This window comes from Seriola dumerili, unplaced genomic scaffold (genome assembly GCF_002260705.1).
Source record: "Seriola dumerili isolate Sdu_G_001 unplaced genomic scaffold, Sdu_1.0 BDQW01000321.1, whole genome shotgun sequence".
Lineage (NCBI taxonomy): Eukaryota > Metazoa > Chordata > Actinopteri > Carangiformes > Carangidae > Seriola > Seriola dumerili.
The window spans coordinates 3,804,128-3,831,826 of record NW_019174576.1 but is presented as its reverse complement, the minus strand read 5'-3'; the positions used below and the strand labels follow the sequence as shown (position 1 = coordinate 3,831,826).

At 41.1% G+C, this 27,699-nt stretch overlaps 1 protein-coding gene across 3 annotated transcripts in view; it reads left to right on the top strand.

The window, feature by feature from the left end:
* ralgps2 (Ral GEF with PH domain and SH3 binding motif 2) overlaps positions 1-27,699 on the top strand; it is a 65,824-nt gene that overhangs the window by 9,973 nt on the left and 28,152 nt on the right. For 2 of the 3 annotated variants that reach the window (XM_022759219.1, XM_022759218.1), the window contains exons 2-9: positions 8,431-8,539; positions 10,853-10,983; positions 11,357-11,464; positions 12,221-12,271; positions 20,866-20,949; positions 24,279-24,368; positions 24,469-24,561; positions 25,908-26,034. In XM_022759219.1, the coding sequence (XP_022614940.1) occupies positions 10,924-10,983; positions 11,357-11,464; positions 12,221-12,271; positions 20,866-20,949; positions 24,279-24,368; positions 24,469-24,561; positions 25,908-26,034 (613 nt within the window). In that variant the 5' untranslated portion in view covers positions 8,431-8,539; positions 10,853-10,923. The remainder of the gene's footprint in view (positions 1-8,430; positions 8,540-10,852; positions 10,984-11,356; positions 11,465-12,220; positions 12,272-20,865; positions 20,950-24,278; positions 24,369-24,468; positions 24,562-25,907; positions 26,035-27,699) is intronic. The other variant, XM_022759220.1, reaches the window with a different exon arrangement.

Genomic DNA, 27,699 nt, shown 5'->3' with positions numbered 1-27,699 from the left:
ACAGCTGATATGCAAAAGAAATTACTATAAGGTTGACCTTTTTTATAGTGTGACTCTCAAACCTCCAAAACTGGATGGAAATTAGTAAAAAAAATCTTTAAAAATGCAATATTGGGTGTCAGTTGTTGAATGAAAAATATGATTTGTAGACCTGGAGGACAAATAGTAGGTGGGAATCTCAGGAAATGTATGATTTGATTAGATTTCAATTTTAGGGTCACCATTTGATTCAGAACTGAGTCCCATTTAAATTCTTACAAACCTAGCAGCAGCAGCACAAGCAACAGCAGCCGTGTGGGAAGTTTAATGTTTATCTAAACCATTCTAAGTGGCTGCAGCTCTTCACTAACAGTTCAGTGTATAAAATGAATTCACTAACAGAAAAATTGACAAAATGTCCAAGGTAAGTTTGTCTACCAACTATAAGCAACTACAGGAAGTGTTGCCCTTGCATTAGCAACATGGTAGCGTCACTTATTTTCTGTGGTTTCAACACATCAGTGACGCTTCTTCAGTTTTGTGTTTTTATTGTTCCACTAAACTTTCTAGGGTGCTAAAAATGTGCTGCCTTAGAGCATGTGTCCTTTGAGAAAAGTCAGGAAAAACCCAGTACTAATCTGCTGTGACCAAAATTTGAGATAATGTATTAACAGTGCTGACTCAAAGCAGTGTGGACAGAAAACAGACTTTGCGACATACAAGAGTTGACTCAGTTAATCCTGTATTGGCATTCATGTATATTCTAACTTTAATGGCCACAATTAACAGTCAGTGTTGGACTTCCCTCAAACATTTTGTGTAATGACTTTAGTTAAAGAATGCTAGCTGGAGGTAGTCAAGATGTTACGTGCCAAGCGTGTCAAGTGCTACAAGTTGTCCATTCATTTAGGCTACTGCGTTATTATGTTACCAATACTTGTGTAACCACTATTCTGACACATTCACCACTCCCTCTACTCTTGTCACTTTGTAGTAATTTAGATGACCTGTGTTTATTGAAAATATAGTGGAGGACAAGACACTCAAATGACTGAGCATCAGCAGTTACAGTATGTATCAATTTGATACTAAAACTTATTGCTAACCAACCATCACCACGAACTAACCACACCTGACATTTCACAGATTTTGGGGGTCTAGATTTTGAATGTGTTTCACCATTTTGATAATCTACTGTGTGCTACAATCTGTTCTTTCTTTCTTGGTCGTGAAGGCCTATAGCTTAATATACAAATGTTTATTGTCCTTGTAATTCAAAAATACTGTGTTTCATTTGAGGTTGAGACAAAAAATAGAAAATTGTTTTTTTCTATAGTATGCATCATATTTACTACCATTTACTGAAATGACTTCTATGCATTAAGGGACACATTCTTAATCACTCTAATCTTTTGAAAATCTCAACTTTCAGGTCAAAACAAACTTGCATGTGGAGTATGCATTTCAACCTTAAAGTTCAGCAAGCTTTTACAGTATTTGTCCTGTCAGTGGACATACGGTTCTTAGTGAATCAATCAGCAGTGATCACTTTGAGCACAGTCACAGAAAGCAGCTCGTATAGCCACCAGTCGTCTACACTATATGTATATGTAGTTTATAATAACTTAATTCCCACAAACTAGACATTTTACATGTCATGCAGCCCTAACTGAAGTTACCAAGACATGATGTATAGGGCTGGGTATTGAACTTCTGTACATTAATTGGTTTGATGCTATCAAGGATCAAAAAATGTCATTCGATACCAAATTTCGTAGTAAATGAGTAAATCACATCATCCGCATCAGTCGGCCAATAAGCATGCAGCATGCTTGGGCCAGCATCTAAGGATACTGGTGATTACAATAACACGTTTGAGTGTGTTAAAAATAAAACTAAAGTAAAAAGAAAATTTGGACTGTATTGTCAAGAGTCATAATCAAAGTCAAGGTCGGTACAGATATATCAAAAAATCTTTGAACGATATCTATCCCTACAGATGTACATGTTTACTGTGAAAATGCGTGATCTTGGAAATTTAAGAAATAAGAATTGACATTAGGTCATTGAAATAAAAATTGTGATTAAGCGGAAAAAGCTGCGTAGTGCTACATGTTTGTTTTTTTCTCAGTGGGTTTAGCACTATGAGCGACCCATTTCACAAAATAATCACTTGATTTCATTTTGATGCTTTCAAGTTGAGTGCTTACATATCCGCACACACACATTCATGCACTCAGAATATGTTGTCTTATCCGTAACATCAAGTTGGGAGCTTACATATCTGCACACACACATTCACACACTCAGAATATGTTGTCTTATCTGTAACATCATGATGGTTTTCCCCATAGGTCTGGCATGCAGTGTCACTTTCAGCCTGAATGGGTGTTTGCCCAGCCTCCATAAGGAGGTTTTCCTGCTGTGGTTTTGACTTGTGCCAATCCTCAGAGACTCATAGAGGAAGACATAGAGATCATATCAGTTTCCTCTAAACAGTAGTGCTCTGACTTACTGCTCTGTTGCACTGTATTGTTAGCCGGCCCTTTCCTTGTTAATAGTCCATGCAGGGAATGACTACAGACATCAGCGCTGCTGCCAGCTCTACACTTCCTCCACTTCCTCCCCCCTTCCTTCCCCTTTTTTTCCTCCCAGTCATCTGTCACCATGCTCAAATCACTCGGGCTTCAGCAGCAGAGTTGAACTTGGGCTGGGCTGCCTGCCTGCTCCCATTTGGACCACAAATCAGGCTGAAGCTGGCATGCACACAGATATAGACCTACACACAAACTGTAGGCCAGTGCTCTGCCCACACGTGACAGCCTGCTGCCCTGGGGCCCTGCCACATGCCACTACTCACAAGCTTGGCACTGTAGCCTCTGGATAACCAGATACTGTTATCAAGACTACTTGGGCCTGTGTCTTAATTATTATTAATTTTTTTTTTTAATATTTATTAATTTTAAAGGCTGCTTCAAGCTGTAGGCTCGGGCTGGGCTAGTGTTGACTGTAGGTCTACGGTTAGGTCTGTGAGAGTAGTACATTCAAAGTGTGTCTGTGTCACTGGGGGATGTGCCAGGAGAAAAGACAGAAGCAGGGACAGGCCTGAACAGCCTGTCTGTAAAGCCTGAGCTCTAATTATCAACCCAGAGAGCTGTGGGGATCGAGGGAGAAGAAGAGAAAGAGAGAGAGAGAGGCAAGTGTATCTAAAAAAAGCATAATCACACCCCACGGTGCAAGCTGCTGCTACAACACTGATTTAGAACTAGTGGAATTTCACAAACAGGGTAGATAGATCGACTAAACTAGGTTCAGTGGTGTGAGTGTGCTTTAATAACGTGTCTACTTAACATGCATCATCATCTTTTGGATATTGTTATCATCTGAGCAGAATAAGAATCAGCTGACCTGCACTTAATCACAATGTTCATTCAGCTGACAGATCTCGAGACTGTTTTTTATTGTCTGTTTAAATTTGAATTGTTTGCTGTGAAAGTGGAGAATAAAGCTTTGACTATATATGATATACACATAAATATAATATAACTGTTTTCACTACTGAGAAAGTCATGTCACCTACATAGAAAACCGACATGGTTGTAGAAGTAAAGGCATCTTTGATAAAGACATTACATTTGATTTTATCACATTCTCAGACATTGTACAGATATTTAGCTGAACACTTTTTGTGCTTCATCTCTTGCTTTTTAAGGCGTACTCTGCCCTTGGACGCTCTGTTTGCACACTAGATCATGCTTACTTCCAGCAACAGACAGGCCTAAATATTCATGAACTGATGGCTCAGTGTGTTAGAAGGTAGGACACAGTTGGTTCAGTGGCAGGCTGGAGAAAGTCTTGTGTAGTGTGTGTCACTGGGTTCATTACCTATTGATTTTGCTTTTACTGTGAAATGATATGGCACCGATAAACTATTTTCTTCTCGTTTTGCATCAGGTTGTGTGTGTGATAAATCGGATATACGCAGGCCTCTTGTCGGGAAAGATGACTGTACTGGGGACATAGAGGTATAGAGGCCTCATTCACTAAGCAACAGGGACACCAACATGTGGTGTAAGCTATGTTGGCGAAAAATGGGATTCCTCAATATTATGAACCTGCTCTATGTGAGAGAATTAAAACTAAGACACCTTGTTCTAGGAAGGACAGTTGGACAGACATGGGTAAACACTGGTTAATAAAATTTCAGCTAAAGGAGCACATGGCATTTCTGTACAGAGTTAAGTGTTTGTGCATGTAGAGTTGTGGCAGTTTCTTTGGTTTTCCTCAGCTCTTCCTGCAGTGACACTAGGTGTTCTCTCTTTCCCACACCTGCTGGTCCACACTGTCATGGAGCTGCCTCTCTCCACTTATTGACCTTCTGAAGGATCTGAACATCAGCGGCATGTTAAGTGATGGTGTGAAGGGGCTGTTAGTCATGTTCCCTCAACAACAACACACAGATACACATACCATTGTCCCTCTGCAGGCAGTGACACCAATCTCTGCTTGAACAGCCAACCTGCTGGGTGAAAGCGGTGAATATCGAACTGCTGTGACATGCAGCCACATGCTGTGTTACTGTGTGTATGTGCAGGTTATTAGAGAGGGTGTGTGATCAGCCCGTCCACTCTCATCTCCAGATCAATAGTGTTCTCTTGACTAGAGCCCAGGATAAGTGAGAACCTAATTCTAGCCTGTGCTGGCATAGCATTACTGAAGCACCTCTGACTAGCTCTCGGGTGATGAACAGGCTTCACTAAAGATATAACCAAAGTTAGAAGTAAGACTCTTCTTCAGGAGGTTTCACCTAGTACTACAGTACTTTTGTCGTGGAAAGATAATTTGCCCAAAAGATAACACACACACACACACACACACACACACACACACACTAAGAGCATTCACACTGTTCAGAGCTGTAGCCTACAAAGTCAAGTGTGTGCGCGTGTGTGTGTGCGTGCGTGCGTGTATGTGTGTGTGTGTGTGTGTGTGTGTGTGTGTACATGCACCAAAGGGAAGAAGAAGAGGGCACAGCTTAATGGGCTGTCACATCCCTCACTGCTCAGCTCAACACACTGACCCACTTTGGCTCCCTGACTTTGGTGCATCTGCGGCATGCTTTTCAAATGCATCAAGCCACGCTGCTGCTGGGCAAAAACACAGAGCATGTGTCAGTACAGTGCAAGCATTATACAGACAATGAGAAAGAGGAGGTACTGTAAGTTTTATCATTTTAGAGCACAATGGAGGAAAAGAAGAAATGGATTTTTTTCCTACTGATGTTACTGCTGTAAAAGATTGTGCTGTGAAAAGGCCAGCTCTCTGTTGATATTTATAAGTTCTATGAGTCTTGCTATTAGCATGTGAGGAACATTTGTGGTGCTTTCACACAAACTTTAAAAAACAGATTGAGAAGCAAGGCACACGGGGCTGCTAGGTGTCAAAGACAGGCCTGCAGAGCTGCAGGCAGCGACTGGTATGTTTGTCAAAGCTGTTGAAGTCACACAAGGCTCTATTACTGCTGAATGCTACAGAAATCGCACGTCTGATCCTTTATTCACAGTCTCACAGCGTGTGACGTTTCCCTGATCACACTTGAGGTACAGTTCTGTAAAGGGACACACAAACCTGGTCCCTCCATCATATACACACATACTCAACACACTAATCCTTTATGTTTGTGTGTGCCTATGGTAGCTTTCGCCTCATGTTGGGACAGACATGGAGCAGTGAGTAAACATGTACATGAAAAACAGCAAATATTCACTTAGGAAGCTGGTGCTGTCAAATGTTTGGCAGTTTTGCTTAGAAAATGACTTAAACCACTTCACACATGAGAAACAACAGCATAAAATCTTTACAAATGAGAAAGTGGAATAAGACGATGTTTGGTATTTTTGCTTGAAAATTCACTTCAACAATTAATTGATAATCAAAATAGTTGCTGTTTAATTTTCTGCCGGTTGACCAATTGATTTATTGACAAATTTTTTGCTGCTCTAAGTATTATTGCTCTCTCTCATATATTCATATATGCAGTGTGTATGCTTAGATATGAGGTAAAATGAGGTTGAGGTGAGGAGGGAACGGGCAGGAGATGAGCAGCGCAAGCAGGACAGAGGAGGACATGCCAAATGGAGGTGGTGCAGACCTGTTTTCAGGGCCACTGGAGACAGGAATGTAAAGGGTCAGTGCAGGATGTGGAATGTGTTGTCACATGCACAAATATGCCGGCATGTGCATGACGACACACAGAAGCACTTGCTTGTACGCATTGTGCCCTTCAGTAACGAAGCCTGCTAGGCTGCCAGCGCCTTTGTGTTTGAACTGCAGCATGTGAATGTCAAAAAGCAGGAAACGCGGCTAGAAGGAGGGAGAGGCAGCCGATTGAGAGAGGCCTAATTCAACAGCACCTGCTACGTTGTGTAATGAGTCGCATTTAGCTTAACGACACATCCTCTGCTACAAGCTCCAACATGACTCTTTCCACTTTCTGTCACTCCTCCACTGTTATTCTCTGCTTCCTCCTCTAATCCCTGTCATGTCATCATGAAGTATTATCCTGCTGAAGTCAAAACATTGTAAGCCCACACTAACATTCCCAGCATTCCCAAAAATACACCTATACCTTATCACTGTTGGCATGATATTCCCCTGACTTGAACCTCAGGAAGCAGAGCATGATGAGTCCACCACGTGGAATAATGTCACCAGACACAACACATTTCCACTCAGCTCACTGTCAGAGGTGCGTGGTTGTGGCCTAGAGCAGAGAATGGTTGCTCTGATTCGTTAGGATTGGATAGGGAGGATGTTTTTAAAGTAGCATAGCTGGATGTGTGGGCGTCGTAAGGAGCTGTAAAGTTGGATGTGAACTGGTCAGGGATGGTTGGAATCATGACCAACAAGGAAGCTCAGACAGAGCAAACTGACTGACAGCAGTCAAGCTGTTGCCAGGGAGAGTTTACTCTGCTAAGCGTATAGGCAGCTCAATACCCTGCTACATGACATGAGAGTGACACATGGACTATAGATGTTAGCAAAGTCTCTGTCAAGTTTGAGTACAAAGAGATGTTATTTCTATTTTCTGAGGACAAAAGTGTTGTGCGCGTCAGGCCTGTTGAGACACTGAACGGAACCTCTGGGACAGAGTTTTCTGGTCAAATGTGTGAGCAAAGGTTTAAAGTTAACTTTGGTTAGTGGACATCTTAATCTGTTGTTTGTTCTGCTGGTGAGCTTTGTACCCCTATCCAGTGTGATAACAACTTGGAGGGGATGAGAAGATCTTAGCCCTTACCTACTGGCTAAAGGCCAACTACTGTCTGCCAGCATGCAACATTTGTCCACAGCCTATTTGAGTGCCATACAGTCCAACACACAGGCCTAATCTCCTAGAGTAGTGAGACACCTACTGGCTAATGTTAGTCATATTTGAAGTGTGGAGGCACTGAGCAAGATAAGATTTAGGTTTGACGCATGAGGTTGGTGCAAAGACTCTGGAGCACATTGGAATCACGTACTGTCAAATCTCGAGTGACTCACTGCTTCCTACGAATGAATAAATGTGTGGTACATTACTGTGAAACACAAAAACGGCACACTGTTTCCTGTTGCACCATTTCTGGCAGACAACGCAAGTCAAATTTGTTCAAAACTGAGACAGTAGTGTGCAGGTGCAGGTTTCAGATTTAGTTCATGTGTAATACAGACAGTAAATTAGGGATGTACCGATCCATCTTTTTCTTTTCCAGACACCAATTCAGATATATCAACTAGGGATATCTGATAATACTGAGTACACATCCCCTGTCACTGCTCTCTGTTTCCCTTACTGCTTGGAATTCTGTGGAATAACATTTATATAAGGTAGTATGACCAAGAAATGTTGTGGAGCTTTAAACTGAGTCGGACGCTGTGAATGAATAAATGTAAATGATAGAGGAAAGATTTGAAATTTGTATTGACAACGATAGAGAAACTGTGTCTTGGTCATGGCTGATACCTGATCTACTTAACAAGGTCAGTATCAGACCGATACTGACAGTACATCCGCACACAAAATAGAATTATATTGTGATTTTTTTTTAATAATATTTAATTGATGTATGGGTTGCAATAAAATAAAAATTAATGTCACTGATATAATGTAGCAACTTCCTGAGAAGGAAGTTTTAGTGAAAATTTATTTGATGTTTATGATCTGTCAAACTTCCTCCCCTGTACTTTTCTAAGCTAATGGTAACTAATACCTGATGGTTCAGAGAATGCAGAAGTGTTCATTAGCATCCGTTGCAATGGCTGGTGTTTTGATAAGTACCTACACATATCAGATGAGCTACTGGATTTTTTGGCTGTTTGTTACTGGCGGCTGCGTGGGTTCTGTTCGTGTTCAGAAGAATCATGCTGCCTTCCTCTCTGTCTCTCCCTTTTGTTCTTTTCACTTTCACGCAGACAACAGGAACCAGCCTCACAGAAAGACAGGACTCGATAGACAAAGACAGCAATACAGAACAACAGTTCAGCCTCACTTCTAGCACTATGCCCATCTGACATACAGCTGGTAAGTATGGCCTCATCTTTGTGAGGACAACTTGTTTTTCAAGATGTGATGACAGCATTGTATCTGTGCCTGCGGGGTTGTAGGCTAACTGATTTTTAATCACATTAGCATATGATTAGAGTTCAATGCATCACAGTTTTAGGAGCAGACATGACTGTACATTGCTTATTGTGTTAGACACAAAGGAGTGTAGGTAGAGTCCAGCAAATGATATAAAGGAAAGTGTTTCAGACTCGACAACCTTGGTGACTTTGTTTGTAAAGTTTAGTTGTAGATGATGTGTGGAGTTGCAGATGTATTTAGAGAGTGTATTTTTGAACGAAGAGATAATAACTGATTATTGGGACACTTGCATGTGTGTCTTTTAAAGACCCTGGGTTGTGTGTTAGCGTGGTAAATATAAGCAAGACTTCCAATTGATATTTTTACATAATTGCAACTTCAGACTAAAGGACAAGACATGTACACAGTAGGTATTAGGCTGGGAAGTAAGGTAATTACAGATGTATGACTTTATAAACAACAGACAGACTTAGACTTGTAAACACAGACTGGCTGTTGCTTCCAGTGCAATTATACACTGCTGTCAAACAATGTGAGGGAAGTTGACATGATGTAGTGCTGTTTGTTCTTGGCTGAGCAGAATGGAACCGTAGAAGGCAGCTAATGGTTCTTAAAGTACAAAAAGACACACACACACACACACACACACACACACACACACACACACACACACACACACACACACACACACACACACACAGGCCTGCATTGTCAAGTACACAAGGGATCCCTTTGCTGGCCTTCAGTATTCTAAGCGACTCCTTATTTTTCATTACTGTGTCTCAGTATGCTTTTGGCAAAGAATAGTCTCTGGGGTGTCTCAGCTCTGGGCAGAGGAGAATATGTGGAATATTAAAATATCACCCTAATAAGAAATCATTCACAGTTGAGATTTCAGTCTGTCTGTACAAGAACTAGACACTAATTTAACATTCATGATACATAAAATTATTAAGCACTGACAATAATCTTTTCTTGTGTTTCTGTCTGTATAGTCATGTGTAGGCTCAGACTGGGATATTAAAATAGATATGTGGATATTCAGTTTGTGTTTTTCCAGATACCATGAGTGACACTTTGTGAGTAGTATCAGCGATACTGAATGAAATGAATAGTGTCTCATGAGCAAAGGTGCTACGACTGTTTACAGTCACTTAAAGAAGACAATAAAAATGCAGCTTGTGCAACTTTCAGTAACTGATGCTCATGCTGAAACTATTTATTGATTATTTGCTTCACCATAAAGATAGTGACAATGTTGAGGATTGATTTAATCATTTAGATCATTTATCAAGAAAACAAACACATTTTATAGATACAGCTTTGAATACCTTTTTGTGTTTTGACATTTAGTAAGAGAGAGTTTTCAGATTGCACTTTGGGCTCTGGTAACTTATGTTCTATTAGTATTTGTCATTCACCTTTATAGATTTATATGGTACTCTCAATAGCCATGCTGCTGAGAATATACTATTATTAATGGATATACTATGAATATAGTAATATACTACTATTGATTGATGCCATATCACATATCACTATAGAAATATGGTGTCAATCAATAATAGTATATTAGTTCTCAGATACTCAGCATTAACAAATCCACTCAATGAAACACTTAGTACTCAGCTGTTTTGTGTGTTTAGAAAATGTCTGTAAGCTGTTGAAATCCAGTGAGAGTGTCTGCAAAGTTTCAGGATGTACATATTATTCTCTGCTAGCTAAAAGAAAAATCTAAAAGATTCCTTCCTGTGTTTAGTAGTTTAGTCCGGTCTGGACAGTCATTGAGTAGCGGTAGGTCATACTCTAGTATTGGGTGTAAGCTGTTTAGTGTTGTGGCTCTAACAGACAGCTGGCTTCTCCAAACCCCTTTCACAGAAGAGCTCTTCTTAATGCTCAGCCTAAGCTCCTTCTGTCCTGTCCTCTCTCGTGTGTAGTAAATGACAGACTGTGAAAGTGTGTGTCCATATGGCATGCACAGGCCTGCTGGGACAATAGCTGAACCTGTCATTACTTTCACCACCATTTCAAGTTCAACCATAACTAATTTTCTTGGGGTGAATTTAGCTTTGTAGTCAGGTCAGGAGCCTATCATGATAGAGTTAATACTTAAATCAACTTAATTCACCCAGTAGGTGGTGCTGTTGCTACAAGCTGAGTGATAAGTCTGCTTATGTATGCAGGTAATTATGATCAACATGTGGTGCAAAACTTACCCACTGTCCATATTTTGTGTGTGTGTCTGTCTAGACGGCCGGGTGGACTTTGCTGCAACTGAGGATGATGAATGATCTCCTGCGCTAGAGCTAGTGGGTGTGGGAATGATGGACCTCCCTAATGGCCAATTAAGCATCACCACCACTGCTGCAACAGTCTCTGAGGTGAGGCCACGCCCACTCGCTAGACCTCCACCCAGTGTGTTGTAAGATGCTAGATGAATGCACAAGTATCTTCTAACATCTTTCAACACAAAAAAGCTTTAGTGTATGATTACTAGGTGACAGGATGTTGTTAAGTGTTCATCCTGCCTGAACCATTAAGTCATCAAATTTTTCAGTGATTCTCTACGACACCACATTAGTCTGAGTTCCTTAACATTCTCAGACCTTTCATACCTAACCTCTCCTCTTCACATCATAACATGGTTCTTAACAGTGCATCCATCACTCTTTTTTCCCCTGATACCTTTTCTCAAATGTTATCTTATGATGTAACTGTGAGTGTGTTTGTTTGTTTGTTTGTCTCCTTTTCCAGAAGAGCAGCAGCTCAGAATCTCTCAGTGATAAGGGTTCTTCAGAGCTGAAGAAGAGTTTTGATGCTGTCGTGTTTGATGTGCTTAAGGTCACTCCTGAAGAATATGCAGTGAGTGAAGTTTATGTGTTTTCTTTGTGTATTTTAGAGCGTATCTGCCCTTGTCTGGTTATGCTGCATGTTGAGTGTTTAATGAAATGTTCAGTTTGCACAAATGTAATGTGCTGACTTGAGACAGGAGGAGATGGGATGAAAGAGGAGGAAATGGGGTCAGAGTTTGGATCAGTAATAATTGATGTTGTTTAGCAGTGCCAAGCAGACACTGATAGATTTCCCCTGACTGCCTCTGCGCCAATGTTCCATGGCAACTGTGAACAAACAGCAATCACATTGCTGCTGAATGAGGCTTACCTTGTTGTGAGGAATAATCTTGCTGAAGTTTTCCCATAACAACTGAAATAAAGAGTTTCCTTCGCCAGTAAAATGATTTTAATGCTTTTTTGTGTCTTGTTCTACCCTGTTCAACCACAAGAGGGCACTCTTTATCTTCTCTGTTCTATCTTCATGTCACATCTACCCTGGTGTAACAAAAAATTGTTTAAGGGTGTTGTTTGTCAAAGCCAGCATCCTTGGAATAATGAGTTGTGTGCTGTCACACCCACTTGCTTGCAATGACAAAGCCTCTCTTGCAAAAGCAATATTTTAATTGTTGAACTGTTATCTATTGACCTTAGATTTGACAATGTATGATTCCTTCAGTACACAGTGACATAGGTCTTAAATGGCTGTGTGTGATTTGGGCAAAATGCAAACTTTGTCTGTCATTGTGGCCTAAGACTAACAACTGTTGTGTTTCACCTCTTCCAGGGCCAGATTACGCTCATGGACGCTCCTGTGTTCAAAGCCATCCAGCCAGAGGTGAGCAGCTATCAAATCTGTAGAGAGAAGAGAGCGGTTGACAGCTTTATTTGGCTGTCATTTATGACATCTAGTGTGAGAAATCAAGTGGCACTTGGCATGTTTTTATTTTTTAGGCTGGATAGTGACATGTCTAAAATAAAAAAAAAACCCATGAATCAATATGCAAAATAAATCAAAAGGAAAATTTCTACATTTGTATCAATGCATTTATACGATTTGACTCTATCCATCTGCTGCCTTAGTCTCTCTGTCCCTCTATCTACTCTATTTCTATGCTGCACGGTAACCATGCAGTTATTATCTCAGCAGCAGCTGTGATCAGACCTCCCACGCAGAGACGCATATCACAGTTATGCAGAAAAAAAGCGTATCTGTACCTCACCCAGTCTTGCGCACCTTATCTGTCGCCTCAGTGAGAGCCAGTGCAATCTGATGCTTTTTCTCGTCTGGATTTTGAGGCCCTTCCTGACAGCAGGCGTGGATAACCTGTGTTTAAGGTTGGCCACTGTGGCCTTATAAAAGCAGGATACAGACCACAGCCCAGCGTGGTGTGGTAGAGCCTGCTATTGCACATGTGCAACACTTGTCTCATCTCAGCTAACACCAAACTCACTCCTTTGGCATAATATCACTCCCTGACACATGGTTTGATTTAATTTAAAGAACAATGTTATAGTGCAGCTTGACCTTATTGAGTCCCGTAAATTGTTTGTTGTGCCTGAGTAATGGAAAAAACTTAAGAATAACGTCCCTAAGTAGCTTCCATCAGGGGTTGTCTTTGGAGTATTGCTGTTTCTTCACCCAGAGGGAAGTCATTGATATCATCTGGACTCCAGCCCTATCGTCTTAACTCTACTGGCTACTGAAGGTTTTCATGAATGCAAACATGCTCCCATGTTCAGTCTGGTTTGACTGACTGACCGGCTGGGTGGGATTTAGAAGACTAATGAAAATGTGTCCCTGTATTTCAGTCTATTGCAGCAATTTGGAAAATAATGGGTGGAGAATTGAGAGGTTGGGGTGAAAGGGTGAGGATTGAAGGATCAGATGGGCAGGGATATGGTTTCACTTGTTGCAGAGTCCTGTGTTGGAGGGACTACAAGTGGGAACGAAGAATGATGCAGTTGAGAGTGAGCAAAAGGGCTCATTTTGGAAGGACTGTTGTGCTCATACTGGGCTGATGAGAAGATGAAGGCTGCAGTCTGGAGGGAGAGAAGGAGCAGATTGTACAGTATGCAGAGGGACCCAGCAGCATCCTGGCAGGGACAGGGTGCCCTAGCAAGGCTTTTCCTGGTCTCACTGTGCTTTTGTCTCACAACACTGGCTGAAAAAAAAAAACAAAAAAAAAAACACCGCTATGACTGAACTAAACTCAACTAGAGTTTCCACTGCTGTCAGTCTCACAGACACATGATGGGAAGAGCAGGTGTGTGTGTGTGTGTGTGTGTGTGTGTGTGTGTGTGTGTGTGTGTGTGTGTGTGTGTGTGTGTGTGTGTGTTGGTGCATGCCTGCTGTTTCAATCTGTTCACTGCCTGAATAGGAAAATATTGAATAACTTGGTTCAAACTTTGAGTTGTGCAATAGTGTTTTTACTGACATACAGCCCATTCTTGCCCTTTAAGCACCCTTTAAATGCTGTGAAACACTAAAATCTACACACTAAATTAGGGCTTACTGATAAATGGGGAACAGTTATGGACATAATTAGAGTTAAAAATATTTTCATTTTTGCCATATCACTTTCCCAAGATGGAGAGAGTGGAAAGAAGGCAGAGAGTGTGTTAGTTTCCATGACGTGATGTGTTGTAATTCTCATTTGTTAAAATAACTGTGAGGGAGTTGACCTTTGATTGGATATGATCTCTCCAGTGGAGTCTCTTGCTTTAAACTGACATGTCCAGATGTTCTTCAGAGGGTTTCAAGTTGACATATTTTGATTTTTTGCATAATAACAAACAAGAGACGAATCACATTTTCCACCAGATAGCTTCCAAGTGTTTCTGGTCTGTGGTCATACTGATCAAAAATGTCTTCACTGCACGCTTACAGCCTAGTTACTGCAGGTAAACTAAACTTTCCCTTTAGACTTATGACTGACTACTTGGTGCAAATGTTGTCCTCCAAATGACTTAAATATTCTGTTTTGATGTTACAGTTTTTTTCTGGTCTTTCAAGGCTGCGGTAATTTCCATAATAACTGTACTGACTACTTGAAATGGTTGGAAATGACCATAAACCAGCTATGACTTGGCCTGTTGGTGTCTATGTTTAAGATTTTATTTTTCCTCTCTCCATAAACACATCATAACTGTCTTAATATAATATGAATGTGAGTGTAAGTGAGTCTGTGAGAAAGACACTACCGTAGTTTCTGCACTGAGACTGCAGACACTATGATACTCTGAGACTGAGAGTCCAGACACTATTATGCATGCTCGTGTTTACAACATTTTACATGTGTATATAACACATAAACAGACACTCTGGCAAGAGACGAAAATATTGCCGCAGACAATATTTCAGTAGAACAGAGGAACTCATTAACTCAAGTTTTCCAGCGCTGACATGGAGCAGATGTATGGAGGGGAGCCGGAAAGATCAAGACAAACCCTCTGGATGAGGAAGAAAAGATAACTGTCTGTCACAATAGCAATAAAAGATAACATGAGAACTGTGGATGGAGACACCAGAAACAGTGTGAAGAGATGGGGTTGCGTCTGGCCAAATCCTCTGTGCAAGAGGCATGGACTATTCTCACTATCCTCTTGTCTTCCAAGCTGTGGAGATATATATATATATATATATAAGTTAAAAAAGTCATGAATAATAACAGGAGAGGCCAGTATTTCTAAATAACTCTTTAATATTGGAAAGGCCTCAAGAGAGTTTGGTTTAACAGATCAGAACGCTTGCCACTCTGACACAGTAAACTCCAGAGACAAACACAGAGTCTAAACACATCTGCTTTTAATGGTACGTAAGTGACAGCTCATAAGATGCTGCCATGCATGTGGATTGTTGTAATGAGCTTCCTTCATGTGATGGACCCTCGTCAGCACAATAGTCATAATTCTTGGCTGTGAGCAGAGTATAGAAAGATGGTGAAGAACTTGACAAAGCATGGTCAGCGTCTGGTGTTGTTTTGTGTGATGTGCAGGTACAATTGATGGGAACAGCAGAAGTTTTTTTTTTTTTGATGGTAAAATAATCTATAGTGCAGAGCAGACCGATGTTTAATCTACAGCCCTCAGCTGAATCGCTGATGTGTTTCTTGGCTGTTGGTTTGCAGAGTGAAATGCCATTAAAATGACAAGATGGATCAGAGAAAGGAGGGAAAAGGATGCAAGGGACTTGTAGCTAAATCTTTTTCTCTCATCTAAATTTACGATGCACTCATTCCTAATGGTTTGTAGCATTGATCGGTTCTGTTTATCAAGAGGGACCTGGATAGGATAGCTCACTATAGAACAGACGATCAGCTGATGAGGAAATTGATGTGTAAGTGAAAATAGGTTAAGTTTGGAAGAATTGTGATGAAATGAAAGACATTGGACTTATTCCCTCTTCATCTGTTTTTTCCAGTCCCAGTGGACCATTTCTAATTTTGTAATCAGACATGCGGCTGACAATCTACAATTGGATGTTTATGAAATAGAAGCTGAGAGGAAAAGAGAGACTGAGTGATGTAAAGGGACTTGAAAGGGGGGAGGGTTGCCTTTGTTTTTAACACACAGCCATGACAACAGCCAAGTAAGTAATTTAGTTGCTTTGGCTGGCAAGTTTTACTTCAGCTCTCAGGGAGTAGCTATCAGATTGCATTTTACATACCGCTGAGAAGTATGTCAGCTCCTCGCGTCTAAGCACCCAGCGCAGAAGTCCTCTGTACAGACTGAAAGTATCATGTGAGTCATGGAGGAGACAGTGACTTGTAGTGGGAGGCAGGTACCGTTTCACATTGTCAGGCCCGTCTCGCCCGCAGGCTTAACGTGTTACAGCAATGATTGTGAGATACAGAAACATTTATTTAAATCTTGTGCTTTCCGTCACAACTGTACCTGACATTGCATGCAGCTCTCTGTAGGGATTTGTAGTCTGCACACACAACAAACACAGGAGGGAATCGCACCTAGACTACAGCCTGTCAACATGACGGTCAGTACACATTAATCATGGTGAGAGGTGAGGGAAAATAATGTTTTGGCAGTGGAGACAGAAAAACCACACTGACAAGTTTTCCCTCGTTAAAGAGGATTTCGTCCAAAGTTTGAGATTCGGTTTCAAAAAAGGGTGCCAATGGAATACTGTAAGGTGTAGTGGAAGACTACATCGAACCAAATTATTATGTTTAATATCTCTTTCAGTGTATAACAGTTATTATTATGATGATATCATGTTTAGCAAATGCGCTATGAAAGTTTCATATAGAAACATGCCTAGTCTGATTTCACTTACCATGACAGATGGCCTTTACTACCAGAAGAATCACACACAGTACATGTACTAAAAGAGCTCCTGGGAAAGTAATTCTTTCCATGGTGTGCACAGCAAGGTAATGGAGGCTGCTGCTGGCTGCTTGTAGGTCTCTGCCAGGTTTATAGTTTATGGATGTCTGACTGAAACAACAATGCACTGTCATTTTTCCTTTTCATGTATTTTGTTTTCTTTTCTGTTTCTCTTGTGTTCTGTTTTTTTTTTTTTTTTTTTAACCAGAACAGGAGGGAATAGGTCTATCTGTAGACCAGTGGCATAACTTGGCTCTTGGATTAGGGTTCCTCTGTCTCGCTACGAGCTGAAGTACAGAACAGCAAGAGATTTTCCATTGCACTCTTTCCTGTCATTCTCAGCAAATCTATCTTCACAATCTCCTCTCTTCTTGCGGCAAACCTTCTTTCTCAGTCTCACTTCCTCCTCCCCTCCTCATCTTTGTTCTTTTTCCATCCTGTTCCTTACCTTTTATCAGCCCTTCCTGTCTTGGCCCGTGGCCTCTCTTTAATATTCTCTGGGACCCCAACACTTGAGATTTCCATTTACAGTATACACAAAAAAAAAAAAGCAATTGCTGTGGTATCTCACATGAGGTCATCGCAATTTGTGGCTTAGCTGCAGCTTGTTGTCATATTCAGCCTGTAATTCTGTTTATATCATAATCTTGAAATGTGTTTGTAACGCAGAGTGCAGTCTACACTTTAATTGAAGAGATAACGAGATATTGGAAAGGTCATTTAAAGTTTAGGTTTAGAGATGTTTTGGTGTGTGTAAAGTTTTGCTGTGGTTCATGTTGGACAGAGAATCTGATCTCTGTTGACATCTTTGGTTGGATCCAGAAGAAATCTCTTTACCCCATCACTTATTCATTGACGACTGCAACTAGGAATGTTGCAGTATACCAGTATTGGCGATAACAGTGATACGTAGAAAATGAAATATTCATATTGTGCTAATAATTCACATGTGATAATGGTCTTGTGGATCTTTTGTTTATCAGTTCAACTGGTTGTTTTTTTCACAATCCATTAATTGTTATAGTGTTTATTTTTGTACAGTTATAGTTATAGACTCTCTCCACCTCCCAACACTTGCATGAGTCCAATTCATTTCCCAAAGATGAATGACTGGTAGCATTGCCCCCCACCCCCCCACCCCCCTTCCAAAACTTTCTACAGATATTGTGATAATATTGTTATTGTGAATTCTTCAGCAACAATAATCGTGTAGTGAAAAACTGACATTGCGACAGCCCCAATTGCATCTTGTAACTGGAGGTGATGTCAGCTTTCCCTGACAGCCCTCATGTTAACCATACATACCCGACAGTGTAGATACAGCCAGCCTCTAGCAGCCCCATAGGACTGTGCTTTAATGAAAAAGCTGCTCAGCCAGACCAGCATGTGGAAATGACAGGCTGTCTGTGGTTTGGCAGAGCAGGCTTCATTTTTTTTAACTGCACTCTTTTACTGCAGCATTTAAAACCCTCTCCTTACCAAATCTCCCTCGTCAAAGCCTGTCTCCAAAGAATCAACCGTTTTCAGTGTTTTTTTTTTTTTTTTTTTTTTTTTTTTTTTAATGTTGCCTGTTGTTTGTGAGGCTTCAGTGTAAAATTAGACTACAAAGGCACAAGAAAAATTAAGTAAATAAATGAAATGAATAAAATAAAAATGGAAATAAAATTCCAATAGTTTCTGGAGAGGCTGTGGATCGGTTCCCTGCTGCTTCAATACACATGAGGCAATTGGTTATTACATAACTTCAGAACAATAGAGATTAAATGACTTCAGCTTCAGGCTGAGCGAGATGGACAGAGGGGTGGATAGTTAGATTAGAGGACAGGCCTAGGTGGTCCAGTGTTGAAGGATCAGTGACAGTTGTTGAAATGTTGTGGTCTTGTTGAGCGAGAGAGGTGTAGGAGTGTCTGCGTGTCTCCTCTTGGGTGTATCACCTACCTGGGTGGTCAGGTGGTGGTCTGAGCTGTGAGACACACAAACACCTCTACCTCCCAGTAACTATGGAACGTCTGTGTTTAAGAATCATCACCAAAGTTGTGTGGAAGTTGGAGAAAAGAATGATTGACATGATGGCAGGAAGGAGGAAAGCGCTTATTTAAAAAGGACAGATTTTAAATAAACGATGACTTCTCCTTGGTGAGACAGGCTCGCGTCTCCTACACGCTGGTTTAGCTACATCCTGCGACATGGACAACATGCTCAAATTCTGAGGAGGCTCGACACAGGCTTGTAAACCTTGTGGGAAGATGCTGTTGGGTCTTCTACAGTGTTTTTTTTTATGTCTTGATACTATCTCTTCATCTTCCTCCACTGTCCCCCTTTTTCCTATCCTTGTATCCTCATTCTGACTCAGGCAATATAGGTCCCGAGGCATCACCTCGCCCACGCACGAAGGTCTTCTTTTAACATCTGTATTTGATATTTTGCCTCTTTACCCCCGCTGGCTGCCTCTAACGACTCAGAGACTCACCCTTGAATGAGCGTGACTTCTTTTTGCAAGAAGACGTCCTGATGCGACCCAGGTCAGGGAGTTGTGAGCAGTTCGGTACAGGTTGTTGCTTCCAGACGGTCAGACTGTCTCACTGGGGGTATTGTGTGGGGGAGCTGCAGCTTGATTCAGTTGTTCATATTGTAGCCCAAGTCGGCTGGGCTGGCAGGGATTAGGAGGAGAACTTGCACAACATTTTTCCTACTGTTACGTCAGTGTCCCTGGCCTCTGGAAAGCCTGTGGGGGCCAAAGGAGGGTCTGGGTTTCCCTTGTGGTGTCTGTGTGGTCTCCTATCTTTACCTCATCACTGAGGACAGTGGCTGAGGCCAAACTGAGTTGAGCCTGGTACTGACTGCCTATTTGTATTTGTGTGTTGTTGGAATTTTCTGTGATCAAGTTCCAAAATCGCTGCCCTTCCTTTAATAACGTGAACTGAATTCACTCTCAGAACCGCTGCTTCCACAGCTGCTGCTACTTTGTAAGAATAGCATCAGGAGAAGTGCAGACATGAGACATTTATCAGCTTATTGACAGGTAATCAGCAAATTACAACTTCAGCAACTTGATCATTATTTTAAAGTTATTAATGAAATAAAATAAATCAAACAATTACTAATTACATTGCGGGTTTGTCAAATATGAAGATTTGCTGCTTCTCTCTGTTTTTTGTCAATGTAAATTGAATAACTTCATCTTTTTGACAGTTGGCAGAAATAAAATATTTGTTTATATTTATTGGTCTCTGGTAACTTGATGTGAAGAACATTTTTTATAATTTGACATTTTGTGGATTGAAAGTACTTCACTGTGGATTACTGAGGAGTTTTATCGTTTACATTTGAACTGAAATGTGTTTCTCAGCAAAGTACATTGTGTGTGTCTGTAATTTTACCCATAAGTTCTAACAAACATACATGAGTGACTCTTGCATCATAAAACATTTGTTTAAAAATGTTTTGAAATAGGCATTGTTTACATTCATTTGTGGTTTGTGTCTTTTCTTGTTTTAATCCGGCGTTGCTTTTACATGTTACTGCCACTGCCATTACCGCCGCCCTGTGCAGCTCTATTATATCACCTCTGTGCTCATGGGATTCATACGTTTCCTCATACACAGTAGAGCTTGACTTCTCTGAATTGCATTCAGATTAATCTATTCCTCAATAAATGAATGAATGAATCAATGTTATAATTTTGTTTAAAGATAAACTGTCAGATTTAGAATTGAGTTTCAAATTGCTTTTATTATGATTCATGAACATTTTTTAGAAATCTTTATTTTGGTTGCATAAAAGCTGCTGTGGGAATCTGAATGAGCACCGAGCTTCATACTGAGACAGAACTTGTTCCTTTATCACTTGCTTGTGTTTACAGTCATGTATGAATCCTTCTGAGCCTTAGACTGGATCCTGTCTTCTCCCTCTCTTTCTTCTCTTCATAGTGTTTCTCTCCTATATCCTGATCTCTGCCTCCTCTTCACTTACCACTGAGTGACCTCTGACTAGACTGTTGAGCACATTCAGTAAAATGCTGACGTAAACAAAAAGGTTCTGAAGATCTGTGCATAATATTAATTTCCCTGATTGTTTGTATGTTTTCAGGAGCTTTCAAGCTGTGGCTGGAACAAGAAGGAGAAACACAGCTCTGCTCCAAATGTCGTGGCCTTCACTCGCAGGTTCAACCAGGTGAGACACATAAACAGTCTGTACTTCAGTACTACCTCAAGTCTCAACCGAAAGGAGAGTCAAGAGAGAGAAAACCATTCCTCTTGCAGTGTTAAAGATTTATGAGCCTTGGCCATCAAGGAAGGGAGATATTACATCTCCTCTTTCCATCGTGTCCCCTTCTTTTATCCTCCAAGTGCCAAATCATCACCCTAGCTCTCCCAGAGGTGGTTGTTTTTAAAGCCCTGCTTGTCATGGCAGTTGCTAATAACCGCCACATCTCCTCCCTGCTAGTCGTATACATCATAACTAGTCCCCAAGTCAAGTCAAGCCAAGTCAAGTCAGAAGAAAGGTAGGATATTTAGTCTTTAGCTGGTTCTTTGCTTTTGGACTTCATGAAGTTATTAATGTGCAGGTTGGTGCACATTTCCAAATGTATGCAGGAGTGTGCATGGCATGCTCCCTCAGTGCCCTGTGAAATCATCAACAGGAAGTTGTGGGTAATGATGTAAGGGGCAGCCATGCCCTTGAATCACCTTCCATTGTTTTTGCCAGGCTCCTTTAAGACCCACTTTACTGCCCTCCAGTATAAATATGAGATGATCTAACAAGAATGTGTTGCTGTGGAAACTTCTTCATGTATAGCAGATCCCAAACGGTGATTCAAGATGTTAGCTGCACACATTTCAGTTGCTGGGAGCCAAGGAAAATGAGCTTTTTGGATAATAGGACTTGGATTGGGAGAGCAGAGAGTCCCAAAAAGCTCCTTAGCATGAGCTGTAGCCATATTCCTTCCTTCAGTCGCTGTTTTGCTGGCACTTCATTTTGGGAGCCAGTAGAGCAAAAGAAAAGTGGCTAGTCCGTTGAGCAGGCAGCAAGGAGAGAATAATTCAGAATAATACTGTACATTGATCATATAATACATATGATCAATGCACAGTAATCTCTTCTTGTGTTTTCTGCAGTGACACACCAGCAGCTTGTATAGTAGTAAAAAAACAATTGTCTATATCCAGAAATTGTAAGATGAATAATAAACAATTTCATGCAATGGTAGTAGCCAAATGAGAATAGACTGTATTCTCACCAGAAAAGAAGTAAAAAAAAATTTAAAGCAGAAAAATGTTTGATGCTGTCAAACTTTCAACATAAAAAATATCTTCATATTATATTTATGTTTCTTTATTAGTCACATTCTAGACATACTACAAACAGGTTACAAACATACAGCTACAGTCAATTATGCAACCAGATAACAGAAAATGACATATCTACTGCTCAAATGAGCATCAGCTTGATTTCTACAGTGCAATTATAAATGCAAATAAAAGCAGCATCATCAACTTATTCCAGCGCTACTATTAAGTATATAAATTCACTTTCTACCACTGAACAGCTGTTGGTAAATCAGGGCTCAGTCCCACCATCACCTCAGGCCTGTCGACCAGCTGTTGTCCCCGTTTTTGTCCAGATCTTCAACTCCATCCCATCCCTTCCTCCCCTCAGGCCATTAAATGGGTTGATCCACAGCTTTTGGCTGGATCTATCTGCTTCCGCTTATTTATGATTATTGAAGTGCTGGAGACTCGCAGCTCTGTTCTGGCGGCCTTGATACGCTCATAAACACAGCCCCCAAGACATGATCTTTGCTTCAGGACATGATATGACATCCATAAACACAGGACCCTGTCTTTGCAGCCCCTGTATCCCCACATCCTCCCTCAGTCACACAAACACATTCGTGTTTGCACCTATGTGGAGCACTGTCGTCATGACTGATCTCATCGTTGTGCAGTTTTGAAGGCCAAGGCATATGAGGACACATGCTCTGTGATGAACCCCCACGGCATAGTGAATTTCAGAGACATGCTTTGTCCAGATTGACCTCAGATATCAAGTTAAAACATTGAGGAAACTAAAAGTGAAGCTGCAGCATGTTTTTGCTCCCAGATTGGAATCACATTTTACAGTCAGTGGAAACTTCAGTCTACTGTACACTGGAGGGTGAAGGTATATGTAAATGTTTTTTTTAATCTTTATATTGCTGTCTGGAAGAAAAAAAAGTGTATATTAAAATGGAAGAGTTTACCATCCATGTATCTTCTATCCATTTTCTTACACTCCCTCATCTTCTCTCCATGTGAAATAGTAAAAATTAAACACATATGACTCTGGAGATACACCACCTGCATAGGTTGATTGATTGACTGGTTTGATGAGTGTATCATATGGTTAAAAGAGAAGGGGGGGGGGGTGAGTGAGCGAGCGAGCGAGTGGCTGGATGAATTTATCTCCTCACTCCTCGGCTCTTCCCTGAAACAAAAACAAGTTGCGAGGCTGTTTCCAGGAAAAAGAAGGAAAGTTAACTGTAGGTTAGAATTAGTGCACATCCAGAATGTAGATGGAGAAGCACACACACACCTAATTTATAGACGCACATGAAGCACATCTAGTGGTCTGTGGCTTTAATGGAGGAATGTTGACCACACAGACAAAGTCAATTAATCAAGCGCGAACAGCAGAGAAGAATGGGCGAGGAGCAAAGTAGAGACTAGTTCAGAAACTGAATGAGGTGAAAGTATGTCTGTGTTAGAGTAAAAAGCAGAGATGGTCAGTCTGCCTGTCTTATCAGAACACAATGTGCAGACAGCTGTGGGCTTTGAAAGCCCTCAGAGCCCTGTGGCGTTGACGCTAACTTCCCCTCCCATTACCTCCTCTTTTCCCTCGCTGTTCTCCCTTTTCCTCTTTCCATTCCCTCTGTCCCCAGTGGTTAAACACTGATTGATTCACTGACTTGTCCGTGTGTGTACGTGTAATCAGAACTTTGGCTTACCAGCATTCTCCCTAGAGACAGATTTCCGACATTACTCTCGATCTGGCCAAGTACTCTGAACACACACATACACACAGTCCTGCTCCTTTTTCAGTTGACATACCAGGAGTTATGGTGTGTATCTGTTGTGTAATCAGTTGGAATCAATTGGATTCTCCTGTGAAGCTCTTGTTTTTTTCTCAAGAACTAATTTCTAATCGACTGTAATGGAGCATTCCCATTAGCAGTCTGTCCAGTGCTCTCCTGCTCCGCTTTATACTGATTTTAGTCCAGAGTTGTCATGGATGTCTGCAGGCCTTGGCTCTGGTCTCAAAGTCTAGAGATTTAACAAGGCAGAACTCCCTGTCTTTCTTTCTACAAACCTGAAATACTCATTGTTCTGTAAAAAAAAAGAAAAAGAAAAAAAAAGTAACATATGAGAGATGAAGTTTTCCTCAGTTTTGCTGTATCCTGCGTCTGTTTTTGGCGAGTTTGTGTCGCTCTGTGCTGTAATCTCTTTGTGTGTGTTTTCATCTAGACGAGTTTTTGGGTGGTGAGAGAGATCCTCCATGCGCAGACGTTGAAGATCAGAGCGGAGGTGCTGAGTCTTTACATTCGCACTGCCAAGGTACACACGTTTACGCACAACATGACACTGTTGTTCTATCCTAATGAATGTTTGCAGTTTAAACTCAATTTGTACGCTCGATGTACTCTTAACTTTTCAGAAACTGTGTGACATGAACAACCTCCATGCGGTCATGGCTGTCGTGTCAGGGTTGCAAAGTGCTCCCATCTTCAGGCTTACTAAAACATGGGCGGTGAGTATGTTTACCTTACTGTGAAAGCAAGTTTGGTTTGTTAGTACAGTACCGTCAGTAAACAGGGATGTCACACGGATCAGTGCCAAAACACTGGACACATAAACAGAGGCTAATAAAAACATCAATGTCATGACGAGATGAAAAGGAGAATTTAGGACATTTAGAATTTAAATTTACTCACCTTCATTAGATAAACGGAGAGTAGATGAGTTTAAGAGATGGCAGTGAGTTTAGTGCTGCACATTTGTTCCTGAGAGAAATACCTGGCGCCTTTGTGCAGATTGGATCAGATCTTGGCGTGGTCGGCGCTGTAGACCTTTTTATACAGGAAATTTTGTATCAGTGTCCAGTTTATGAATGTGTGAGGGGCAGCAAGCCTGTGCCAGTGTTCTTGCTGAAGATGATCTTCCATAATGACATAATGAGGCTCTGATGTAATGGACCACACACTTGATCTCTGCAGCCATCATTAGTACGTTCTCATTGTTACAAGCCTTTAAGTTATGTCAGCAGATCAGCTGGACTGTGGTCTGAGGCTTCGCTACCGCTGCCATGGTCTGTAAGTTAACTACTCTGCAGTTTAGCATCTGTAGCTGTCACAAGCTGACATATGCAAGCATGGAAAGCCGCACACTTCTTTTCTCTGTCACTGGCCTGGTGTTCATTGAAGTGTGAGTTTTAGGGTAGTCAGTGTATTAAGACAAATTACCTGTGAGAGGAATTTCAGAAGCTTCTTCCCTCTGAGAAAATGTTTTGGCACGGGCTTCCAGTTTCTTTCTAACACATTTGCAACGGTTGTAGAGAATACTACAACATAACTGCACTTTACTCTGACACTGACGACTGTAAATGAGTGCAGAATACTACCAGGTATTTGACTTCTTTATCAAACAAGCCACAAATAAAAAATGTTAACGGTTAAGGATTGACTATATCCACTTGCCATTTTGAAATTGGTGTTTTGTCTACTCTTGTCAAAGGGTGACTAAAGATTCAGAACAAGTTGTGAACTTACAGCCTGCTGATAGTTTGTCACATCCAATTAACCAGCAGCCAGTGTTCAAAAAGAAAACTGTGTAAGCCGATTCTGTCTGTCGTGGAGCATTTCTCTCCATTTCTGATTCTCTGCATTTTCTTATGTGTTTATACAGATACTTATGTTGTATTTCACATTTCACTCACTCCGATGACTTAAACAGCAAATGCAACTTCAGTGAAGTCATTTTTATTGGAAAACTTATTCTCAATTGTATTTTTCCTGTTGCTAACATGTTATAGTCTATTTAGATTTCATGGTCTCTTCCTCTTCGCTCCCTTCTTCTGTTCTGTTCTTTACCGCACAGTTACTGAGTCGGAAGGACAAGGCAACGTTTGATCGACTCGACTACCTGATGTCCAAAGAAGACAACTATAAACGTCTGAGAGACTACATAAGCAGCCAGAGCATGGTCTCTTGTATACCATACCTAGGTAACAAACACAAACAGACATGCACACACACACACACTCGCAGACCACCACATGATCTTTGGTCTTTGAAGGATGCACTGATGTTCCTTACTGTCAGCTTCTTATCTTTGTGGGCTGCTCACGGGATAAAGGTTGATCTGAGGACAAATGTCTGGGTTTAAGAACCAAACTGCCTCTGGGCATGTGTTTGGTATAAAACAGGAAATGAGAAGTGTTTTATTTTTCCTTATCTCATCTTATTATCTCATGTATTATTCAGTGCCAAAGTCATCAGTCAGTCATGTTTATTGTCTGTAGTTCCCCTTCTGTTTTCATTCTGCTCTTTTTGTTGAACATATTTTTACTGCTCTGTTGTGAAACATCTCAAAGTTCCTCTCAGCTGGAACAAACACATGAATCAATGAGGAAAAAATAATATTAATGTCTTTTTCCTTTCCCTCAGTTTTATACTTTTTTTTTTTATATTCTTTCTCTGACTCTACAGTATGACATCACACAGGAATCCCTTATGAGTTGTGCAAGGAAAGTGCTCATGCCCATGTGTGTGGTTTTATTGCTGTACTGTTTGTTCTTGTTTTGACTTGATGATGACTGGATGACTTTGAACTTCTTTACTGCCACAATGTTTTTTCTCCAACCATCAGGCTCATATCATAGCTACTGCTGTGCGATTTCGAACTTACACGCTCAAGTATGTACAAACAAACACAGACACGAGCACAAACACAGAGAGCTGGAGAGTCTGTTTGTCGTTAAAGAAACTTTTAACCACCCATTTTCCCCAGCATCCTCCGTCATGGAAGTCTAGAATTAATGACAGATCATGAAACCAATGCGAAGCTAATGTCGTGAAACGGCACACATTTGCCAGCTAAACTGTATGTCCTCATTGTGTGTGTATGTGGATAAGAGGGAAAGACTTTCCATTTGGTAAGCATTTCAGTGATGATGTGTGACGAGTTGGTCGTTCCTAGGGTGGAGTCTTTGTATTCGAAGTCTTTGTATGAGTATGTGTGAGTGGGATGGTGTTTCCTTACAGTCTGAGCTTGTCAATGATGACTGTGGATGTGTGATGTGAGACCAGCTGGCTGTCGTCAGAGCTGGACGGAGCCAAGTTGGCACACAGGAAGGAAATCGCCACTCTCTTGTTCTCAGACATTCCCCTCTATCATAAATCCACCAGATCCCTCTGAGAGAAAGTAGGAATGAATGAGTGAGAGGCTGAAAGCCACAGTGCTGGTTCCAGAACATCTCCTCCAACATGAGTGGCGTGCGTGCGTGCGTGCGTGCGTGTGTGTAATGGGGTTTCTTCTGATGCGTTCAAGCTTGGATTTACCTCTGGTCACTAAACAAAGTACCTGTTGATTCCCAACCCACAGCAGAGGGCTAAAATTACCATGTGTGTTTTTCTACTTGCTAAATACACCACAGGCGGGTTAACTTCTACAATGTGTGTTGGTGTATATGTGCCACTACGTTTTTCTATCATGTTTCTGTCTTTGCCTAATTTGCATCTTTGTAGGTGTGATGCTTATCTCTGGTGTTAACAAGGCTAAAGAAAGTACCCTGTGTCTGCTGTGTAGTCACTAAGTCTTGTTTTTTGCACAGTGATACATTTGTGCTAAGATCTGTGTGTGCGTGTGTGTGCGTGTGTGTGTGTGTGTG